This window comes from Culex pipiens, chromosome 2, assembly GCF_016801865.2.
Source record: "Culex pipiens pallens isolate TS chromosome 2, TS_CPP_V2, whole genome shotgun sequence".
In the NCBI taxonomy this organism is placed as follows: Eukaryota; Metazoa; Arthropoda; class Insecta; order Diptera; family Culicidae; genus Culex; species Culex pipiens.
The window spans coordinates 153,844,692-153,854,917 of NC_068938.1; the positions used below are offsets into that span (position 1 = coordinate 153,844,692).

Sequence of the window (10,226 nt, forward strand, 5' to 3'; positions counted from 1 at the left end):
TTACAGCTGTTTGAATATTTACATACCATTTTTGTATGGACAGCTGCCAAAATTGTATGGAGACTTGTATGGGTGAACCAATGACACAAAATAGCATATTTGGTCATAGGGAAAGCCCCCACAAAGTTTGAGCTAAATCAAAAAATACAAATAAAATCCATTTCCGGTTTTGGTAGAGAATTGCTCATTTCGTGCTTTCGTTATTGTTTATTCGAGATCAAACATTAAAACGCGTTTTCTCGGAACGTCGAAATGGCGGGTGCGACAAGATAGCACGACGACGTCGAAGTGACAATCCAGGTTTAAAAGATTTCATAAACTGTCAAATAACATTCCCCCTCCAGCTGTTGAACAACATAGTCTAACGATTTCCTCGAACCTGTACTACCAAATCTGATTGATAAATTCAATGGCAACTGCACCGATCAATGGCACCCATTAACAGTAAAGATTGACAGTTATTGGCACAGCTGTGGATCTACCTTCGCAGACAGGCGTATTGCGGGAGGTTTTCTCCATAATTCCGGCCTCATCAAAGTCATACGCCCTACCGCGCGAGGAACCCCTCATAACTTCATAAACGCCCCTCAACAATCCACTTGTGCTGGGATCCGATGCTCGACTTTAACCGTGTTTAGACAGAAGATTTCCTCATTTCGATAATTTACGGTAATTTTATTCATTGAATCTCAGCGCGTCGTCGTCGTCGACGTTGTTGTTGAAGTCGGTGGCCTGTAAGGACTACCTGGTGGCAGCCTGGTTGGAACGCCGTGATCTGTACCAGCAACTCAGCGGCAGAAAGGTTAACGAGAAATTTACGGCTGTATTAATTAGCTTCGATCGCGGGTCGCTGGTTCCAGCTGGTTTTCCGGCGCGGGTTTCGGCCAAAAAAAAAAAAGTTCGATGAAATCTGCATACAATTTGGAATGTAGAGAGTGGATCGAAAGTATAATTTAAAATTTATTCTGTTACGCACTCCTTGTTTCTTGTTTCTTGTTTCTTGTTTCTTGTTTCTTGTTTCTTGTTTCTTGTTTCTTGTTTCTTGTTTCTTGTTTCTTGTTTCTTGTTTCTTGTTTCTTGTTTCTTGTTTCTTGTTTCTTGTTTCTTGTTTCTTGTTTCTTGTTTCTTGTTTCTTGTTTCTTGTTTCTTGTTTCTTGTTTCTTGTTTCTTGTTTCTTGTTTCTTGTTTCTTGTTTCTTGTTTCTTGTTTCTTGTTTCTTGTTTCTTGTTTCTTGTTTCTTGTTTCTTGTTTCTTGTTTCTTGTTTCTTGTTTCTTGTTTCTTGTTTCTTGTTTCTTGTTTCTTGTTTCTTGTTTCTTGTTTCTTGTTTCTTGTTTCTTGTTTCTTGTTTCTTGTTTCTTGTTTCTTGTTTCTTGTTTCTTGTTTCTTGTTTCTTGTTTCTTGTTTCTTGTTTCTTGTTTCTTGTTTCTTGTTTCTTGTTTCTTGTTTCTTGTTTCTTGTTTCTTGTTTCTTGTTTCTTGTTTCTTGTTTCTTGTTTCTTGTTTCTTGTTTCTTGTTTCTTGTTTCTTGTTTCTTGTTTCTTGTTTCTTGTTTCTTGTTTCTTGTTTCTTGTTTCTTGTTTCTTGTTTCTTGTTTCTTGTTTCTTGTTTCTTGTTTCTTGTTTCTTGTTTCTTGTTTCTTGTTTCTTGTTTCTTGTTTCTTGTTTCTTGTTTCTTGTTTCTTGTTTCTTGTTTCTTGTTTCTTGTTTTTAGTTTCTTGTTTTTAGTTTTTAGTTTTTAGTTTTTAGTTTTTAGTTTTTAGTTTTTAGTTTTTAGTTTTTAGTTTTTAGTTTTTAGTTTTTAGTTTTTAGTTTTTAGTTTTTAGTTTTTAGTTTTTAGTTTTTAGTTTTTAGTTTTTAGTTTTTAGTTTTTAGTTTTTAGTTTTTAGTTTTTAGTTTTTAGTTTTTAGTTTTTAGTTTTTAGTTTTTAGTTTTTAGTTTTTTTTAGTTTTTAGTTTTTAGTTTTTAGTTTTTAGTTTTTAGTTTTTAGTTTTTAGTTTTAGTTTTTAGTTTTTAGTTTTTAGTTTTTAGTTTTTAGTTTTTAGTTTTTAGTTTTTAGTTTTTAGTTTTTAGTTTTTAGTTTTTAGTTTTTAGTTTTTAGTTTTTAGTTTTTAGTTTTTAGTTTTTAGTTTTTAGTTTTTAGTTTTTAGTTTTTAGTTTTTTAGTTTTTAGTTTTTAGTTTTTAGTTTTTAGTTTTTAGTTTTTAGTTTTTAGTTTTTAGTTTTTAGTTTTTAGTTTTTAGTTTTTAGTTTTTAGTTTTTAGGTTTTAGTTTTTAGTTTTTAGTTTTTAGTTTTTAGTTTTTAGTTTTTAGTTTTTAGTTTTTAGTTTTTAGTTTTTAGTTTTTAGTTTTTAGTTTTTAGTTTTTAGTTTTTAGTTTTTAGTTTTTAGTTTTTAGTTTTTAGTTTTTAGTTTTTAGTTTTTAGTTTTTAGTTTTAGTTTTTAGTTTTTAGTTTTTAGTTTTTAGTTTTTAGTTTTTAGTTTTTAGTTTTTAGTTTTTAGTTTTAGTTTTTAGTTTTTAGTTTTTAGTTTTTAGTTTTTAGTTTTTAGTTTTTAGTTTTTTAGTTTTTAGTTTTTAGTTTTTAGTTTTTAGTTTTTAGTTTTTAGTTTTTAGTTTTTAGTTTTTAGTTTTTAGTTTTTAGTTTTTAGTTTTTAGTTTTTAGTTTTTAGTTTTTAGTTTTTAGTTTTTAGTTTTTAGTTTTTAGTTTTTAGTTTTTAGTTTTTAGTTTTTAGTTTTTAGTTTTTAGTTTTTAGTTTTTAGTTTTTAGTTTTTAGTTTTTAGTTTTTAGTTTTTAGTTTTTAGTTTTTAGTTTTTAGTTTTAGTTTTTAGTTTTTAGTTTTTAGTTTTTAGTTTTTAGTTTTTAGTTTTTAGTTTTTAGTTTTTAGTTTTTAGTTTTTAGTTTTTAGTTTTTAGTTTTTAGTTTTTAGTTTTTAGTTTTTAGTTTTTAGTTTTTAGTTTTTAGTTTTTAGTTTTTAGTTTTTAGTTTTTAGTTTCAAAAATATAAATTTCTTATAATTTTTTCATCTTCAGATACATATCTCCATAATCAGAAGAAGAAACAAAAAAACTAAATTTGTATTCTAGAAAGTGCATTTCTCAATGCTCTTCCAACTGTTCCTTAACCACCAGAAGACTTCCCTTCTTGAGTAGCTTACAGCGCGTCAAGCTTATCCGGGCTCCGGCGTTTAAATTAATCGACGCCTCTTTGGCCGCCGTGTCGTGACCAGATTGAAATTCATTTATTGTCACCACGACCTACCAGCCCATCCGTCCCCCTCTTCCCAGCTTCAGTCTTATCGGTGCCACATTTATTTTCTATTGTTTCACTTCTGCAGCGGCAGCTGAATCGGACGCGAGCCATCGTGTTGAGCTTTTATCTAGCGCTCTCCATTACGGGTTGGTGAGCTGTTTCCAAGTGGTCCAACTGGATGTGGGGAAAAAGTGCGAAGCCGGACCATTTAACGATATGTCACCAGCAACGCCTAGGGTTCTCCCTAGGAAAGTGTGGAATAAGGTCTTGTGCTAATCCAGGTGACAAGTAACAAACGCACACTTAACAGCTTAAGATTAATAGGATACACAAGTTTGTGACGCTAGTTTTAGCTCTTTGATATGTCTTTTATAATTAACTGGCAGCACTGCTTGATCAGAAAAAAATATCTTTAATTTCAATTGAGTTTATTGCACATTATCAATGTGAATTATGAGTGGGAATTGTAAAAAAGTTTCTTAAAATTTAGAAAAAGTGGTAGTTGGGTCAGATTACGATCCGATAAACAGTTGGCAGAGTTATTCCGGTTGCTTTTAGACTCCCGACACAGAGGTGATCCATCCGCGATAAGCGTGCACACGGGAGTACACAGCCGGCAGCATTCGGCCACATCCGGCCGAGATGGAAAACACACCGATCAGAACGTCGTTCTCGGAAGCGAGCGGAGCTCCGGAATCGATGATACAGTAGCAACCTGCCATCCGGGGTCTGGCATAAACGTTCGTCGGGTAGATATTCACGTGCGAATCTCCGGCCTCGTGCATCTGCTCACACTCAGCGTTGTCGATGGTCACCATCCGGGCCATCATCATGTCGTTGGGGACTTCATCGAGGATCTGGAAGAAAGGGTTGATCAGTTTGTGCTTCGATTTTAAACTCACAGCCTTACATCCGAGCGCCATCCGGACAAAATCACCAACTCTCCAGCCGGAGCGTCACCAGTTGGCAGCGGAATAACCCGGACATCGGCGTTCATCGCAATCGGGGTGGCGGTCCGCAGCAATGCGATATCATGCTCGTAGTAAATGGGATTGAACAACGGGTACTTTACAAATTCCGCCACTTCGTACTCGGTTCCCTGCGGATCCAAGGTGTAACTTCCGACCACGACCTTCAAGCTGGCCGCCGTACGACCCTGGACGCAGTGGGCAGCCGTCAGCAGCCACTGGTTCGAGATGATGACGGCGCTGCAGAAGTGGTTCCGGGCCGGCATGGAACGCAACGAGGCCTGGAACGGCGAGTTCGGCGCTGGAGGTTCCACCTCTTGACCTCGTGCCACATGAACTCCGGCGAGGGCAACCACCAAAGTGAGGATTAGTCCGTTCATGGTGAATCTGGAGTGATTAAGCTGCAACTGGTCAACTGATACTGAACCCTTGGAAGGGTGAGGGCGGTTTTATACGCAACCACGGTGGCCGACCAAATTGTCTCTTATCAGTGCGGAGCAGGTAATCATTTGCAGGTGCTGGCAAAACCACATTTTTAGTACGAGATAAAGGGCCTAAATGGAGTACACCTGCGATGCTCGCAAACCATCAAAATTTGAATTTGCAGCAGTAAATGGTTTCAATATTTGGCTGTGTCATGCAGAGATAACCGAGTACCCGAGCCCTTTTATCTGAATTGATATTTCAAGCAGCTTATCGCTCTATTCAGGTGTTGTAAACAACGTAGAGGTACAGCTCGATTGAATTGCTTTTGGACGCAGTGAAGTCATCTGTGTTATTTGGGAATTACTCATTTAGCAGATTTCGGTCATTCAATTTTATTTGTATTTATAATTCCGACTGAAACTTTTTTGGTGCCTTTGGTATGCCCAAAGAAGCCATTTTGCATCATTTGTTTGTCCATATAAATTTCCATACAAATTTGGCAGCTGTCCATACAAAAATAATAAATGAAAATTCAAAAATCTGTATCTTTTGAAGGATTTTTCGGATCGATTTGGTGTCTTCGGTAAAGTTGTAGGTATGGATACGGACTACACTGAAAAAAATGATACAAGGTAAAAAAAAATTGGTGATTTTTTATTTAACTTTTTGTCACTAAAACTTGATTTGCAAAGAACACTATTTTTTTATATGTTTTAGAAGACATCAAATGCCAACTTTTCAAAATATTCCAGGTTGTGCAAAAAAACTTTGACCGAGTTATAAATTTTTTAATCAATACTGATTTTTTTGAAAAACCGAAATATTGGTCGCAAAAATTTTTCAACTTCATTTTCCGATGTAAAATCAAATTTGCAATCAAAAAGTACTTTAGTGAAATTTTGATAAAACGCACTGTTTTCAAGTTGAAATGGCTTTAGGTAACTTTTTTGAAAATAGTCAAAGTTTTTAATTTTTTTTTAATTAATGGCAGAAAATTCTCTATATTTTGCTTTTTTGAACTTTGTTGATACGACCCTTAGTTGCTGAGATATTAACATGAATAGGTTTAAAAACATGAAAACTGATGTTTTCCAAGTCTCACCCAAACAACCCACCATTTTCAAACGTCGATATCTCAGTAACTAATGGTCCAATTTAGAATGTTAAAATATGAAACAATCGTGAAATTTTCCGATCTTTCCGATTTTTTTTTTTTTTAATCAAGACCAACATTTCAAAGGGCCAAACATTCAATATTAAACCCTTTTAAAATGTTAGTCTTGGTTTAAAAATTTTGAAAATATTTTTTTTTCGAAAAGATTGAAACATTTTACGAATGTTTCATATTTTAACATTGAAAATCGGACCATTAGTTGCTGAGATATCGACATTAGAAAATGGTGGGTTGTTTGGGTGAGACTTAGAAAACATCAATTTTCATACTTTTAAACCTTTTCATGGCAATATCTCAGCAACTAAGGATCAAAAAAGCAAAATATAGAGAATTTTCTAAGATTTTCAAAAACATTTTTTTCAAAAGTGGGCAAACATGTGCACTAATTAAAAAAAATGAAAAGCTGCGACTGTTTTCAAAAAAGTTACCGTAAACTGGGGTCAATCGGGACACATGGGGCGAATTGGGACAGCAGTTTTAACCATGTTGGAGCACAGTATTTTGATTTTTCTGTTTTGTTTCGGTTAGAACAGACTCAGACTAACAAAATGTGTACATCCATTTCCAAATTTAAAAGCTTTAAGTGCTCTAAAAACTGCTGTCCCTATTCAGACTGAAGTCCCAATTCGCCCCAGATTACGGTACCTAAAAATGGCTTTAACTTGAAAACGGTGCACTTTATCCAAATTTCATTCAAGTACTTTTTGATTGCAAATTTGATTTTACAAATTTTGCGACCAATATTTCGATTTAAAAAAAAAATACGTATTGATTAAAATAATCATAACTCGGTCCAAGATATTTTGCACAACCTAGAAATTTCTGAAAAGTTGGCATTTGATGTCCCCTAAAACATATATAAAAAAAATGTGTTTTTTGCAAATCAAGTTTAAGTGACAAAAAGTTAAATAAAAAATCACCAAAATTTTTTTAACCGTGTATAATTTTTTTTCAGAATGGTACGTATCCATACCTACAACTTTGCCGAAAACACCAAATTGATCCAAAAATTCCTTCAAAAGATACAGTTTTTTGAATTTTCATTTATCATTTTTGTATGGACAGCTGCCAAATTTGTATAGAAAATTATATGGACAAACAAATTTAAAAATACAAAAATTAAAACTCTAAAAAAAGCCAGATTTCGTAAAGAATTGCTCAATACAAAAATTAATTAAAAATAATTTTAATAAAATACCAATGAGCAGCTCTTAAGCCATAAGCTGAAACTGTGTCGATTTGTCAAAAAAAGCTGATTTGAAGATAAGAAGATTTGAAGATTTGAAAATTTGAAGATTTGAAGATTTGAAGATTTGAAGATTTGAAGATTTGAAGATTTGAAGATTTGAAGATTTGAAGATTTGAAGATTTGAAGATTTGAAGATTTGAAGATTTGAAGATTTAAAGATTTGAAGATTTGAAGATTTAAAGATTTGAAGATTTGAAGATTTGAAGATTTGAAGATTTGAATATTTGAAGATTTGAAGATTTAAAGATTTGAAGATTTGAAGATTTGAAGATTTGAAGATTTGAAGATTTGAAGATTTGAAGATTTGAAGATTTGAAGATTTGAAGATTTGAAGATTTGAAGATTTGAAGATTTGAAGATTTGAAGATTTGAAGATTTGAAGATTTGAAGATTTGAAGATTTAAATATTTGATGATTTGAAGATTTGAAGATTTGAAGATTTGAAGATTTGAAGATTTGAAGATTTGAAGATTTGAAGATTTGAAGATTTGAAGATTTGAAGATTTGAAGATTTGAAGATTTGAAGATTTGAAGATTTGAAGATTTGAAGATTTGAAGATTTGAAGATTTGAAGATTTGAAGATTTGAAGATTTGAAGATTTGAAGATTTGAAGATTTAAATATTTGATGATTTGAAGATTTGAAGATTTGAAGATTTGAAGATTTGAAGATTTGAAGATTTGAAGATTTGAAGATTTGAAGATTTGAAGATTTGAAGATTTGAAGATTTGAAGATTTGAAGATTTGAAGATTTGAAGATTTGAAGATTTGAAGATTTGAAGATTTGAAGATTTGAAGATTTGAAGATTTGAAGATTTGAAGATTTGAAGATTTGAAGATTTGAAGATTTGAAGATTTGAAGATTTGAAGATTTGAAGATTTGAAGATTTGAAGATTTGAAGATTTGAAGATTTGAAGATTTGAAGATTTGAAGATTTGAAGATTTGAAGATTTGAAGATTTGAAGATTTGAAGGTTTGAAAATTGCAAGATTTGAAGATTTGGTTTGGGGGAATGGTTCATTCTGGAGAATGAGATACAACAAAAAAGCACCTTGTCAACAGGTTTCTTTAAATGAAATTATTGCAAAACGTTATGTTCGTTTCAGCTCAATAAAACAAAATATTGATTTCAACTTCATAACCCCGCCATCAACAACCAAAGCCCATAATGATCCATTTTTTACGAGGCCAATAAAATTATCATAAGTTTCATTCAATTCTCAAAACACGCGGACCTCATACCCAGTTTTAATAGATCACATCGTTTAGAAGCCCAACAACTACGACATCAAATACAAAACGAATGACAGCCAACCATCAGGCAGGCGTTTTGGTCCTAAACCTGCTAAACGGTTCCAGTCTCTGGCCATGCCAGAAGATAGAGAACTCACTCTCGTCGTCGTCGTCGTCGTCTTGAAGCAAATAAATTCGACTCGTATTGGGTTTCGTTTTCCCATCAATATCGTGACATTTACGACTTCCAAATTATGACAATTTCAAATCGCCGTCGTCCCGTTTCATCGGGGCCACAATCCGGGCTCCGGGGTCCAAAACGGCGACGACAAGCGGACAAACAAACGGCCAGGTCGTCAAAAACTCACGCGAGTTGACAACCTCGACGCTGACGAAGCAGAAAAAAAAACAAAACTATAACAACTTTTATTCCGAATAAACGGTAAATATATTCATAAATTTAAATCGAAATCGTATCCGTGTGAAGATCGGAGCAAATCTGGCCACGGCGATCCGGCAGCTAGTCCTTCCACCCCGCTCAAGATCTGCCTCGGTCCCTCGTTCGCGCACACGGACTAAGGTGTGAGATGAAATCGATCGTTGATCACCTTTTATTCGACCTCATATCGCTCGAAAATCGATTATCGTCAATATTTCCATAAATTTCCATCACGCGCGCGTCACCGGTGAAGAGTAGCGCGCATCTCCGCGGTGTCGTGATCTGGCCGTAGTTACGGCCATGCGCGCAGGCAGGGTCCGTTTTTGGTGGGTCCTCATGGCAGGCAAGGCAGGCAGGGATCGGATGGCAGATGATGGTGGCTGCTGCCTGGTGATGGGTAACGCTTTCGGTTGAAGCTTCGTGGTCTCAATACGGTGAAGAATTTGGAGTTGGGGAATTCTCGACGAAATTTGTAAAACATAATAAAAATTACCAAAACATATTTTTTTCTAAAGGCGCTGTGTAGTCTAGTATCTTTGCTAAGAAGCGGTGTTTTTTAAGCTTTTCAAATGTGAAAAAAATTGAAATTAAAAAAGGTCTTTAAATTCTTTAAATTCTTTAAATTCTTTAAATTCTTTAAATTCTTTAAATTCTTTAAATTCTTTAAATTCTTTAAATTCTTTAAATTCTTTAAATTCTTTAATTTTTTTAAATTCTTTAAATTCTTTAAATTCTTCAAATTCTTTAAATTCTTTAAATTCTTTAAATTCTTTAAATTCTTTAAATTCTTTAAATTCTTTAAATTCTTTAAATTCTTTAAATTCTTTAAATTCTTTAAATTCTTTAAATTCTTTAAATTCTTTAAATTCTTTAAATTCTTTAAATTCTTTAAATTCTTTAAATTCTTCAAATTCTTTAAATTTTTTATATTCTTTAAATTCTTTAAATTCTTTAAATTCTTTAAATTCTTTAAATTCTTTAAATTCTTTAAATTCTTTAAATTCTTTAAATTCTATTCTTTAAATTCTTTAAATTCTTTAAATTCTTTAAATTCTTTAAATTCTTTAAATTCTTTAAATTCTTTAAATTCTTTAAATTCTTTAAATTCTTTAAATTCTTTAAATTCTTTAAATTCTTTAAATTCTTTAAATTCTTTAAATTCTTTAAATTCTTTAAATTCTTTAAATTCTTAAAATTCTTAAAATTCTTAAAATTCTTTAAATTCTTTAAATTCTTTAAATTCTTTAAATTCTTTAAATTCTTTAAATTCTTTAAATTCTTTAAATTCTTTAAATTCTTTAAATTCTTTAAATTCTTTAAATTCTTTAAATTCTTTAAATTCTTTACATTCTTTAAATTCTTTAAATTCTTTAAATTCTTTAAATTCTTTAAATTCTTTAAATTCTTTAAATTCTTTAAATTCTTTAAATTCTTTAAATTCTTTAAATTCTTTAAATTCTTTAAATTCTTTAAATTCTTTAAATTCTTTAA

The 10,226-nt window shown here is 32.0% G+C and overlaps 1 protein-coding gene across 1 annotated transcript; it reads right to left on the reverse strand.

The window, feature by feature from the left end:
• Positions 1–3,719: 3,719 nt before the first annotated feature.
• LOC120429847 (trypsin-7-like) lies at positions 3,720–4,636 on the reverse strand. The gene is made up of 2 exons (XM_039594921.2): positions 4,156–4,636; positions 3,720–4,102 (listed from the first exon to the last, which is right to left on the reverse strand). The coding sequence occupies exons 1-2, from the start codon at positions 4,591–4,593 to the stop codon at positions 3,800–3,802; spliced, it is 741 nt and encodes a 246-aa protein (XP_039450855.1). The 5' UTR covers positions 4,594–4,636; the 3' UTR covers positions 3,720–3,799.
• Between the last annotated feature and the right edge of the window lie 5,590 nt (positions 4,637–10,226).

What these genes read in the sequence shown, in the direction of transcription:
- LOC120429847 (XM_039594921.2), bottom strand. Translation starts at nt 4,593, where the DNA reads ATGAACGGACTAATCCTCACTTTGGTGGTTGCCCTCGCCGGAGTTCAT. An exon ending in TGTCCGGATGGCGCTCGGAT is followed by an intron (nt 4,103 to 4,155) that starts GTAAGGCTGTGA and finishes CCTTTCTTCCAG; the next exon opens with ATCCTCGATGAAGTCCCCAA.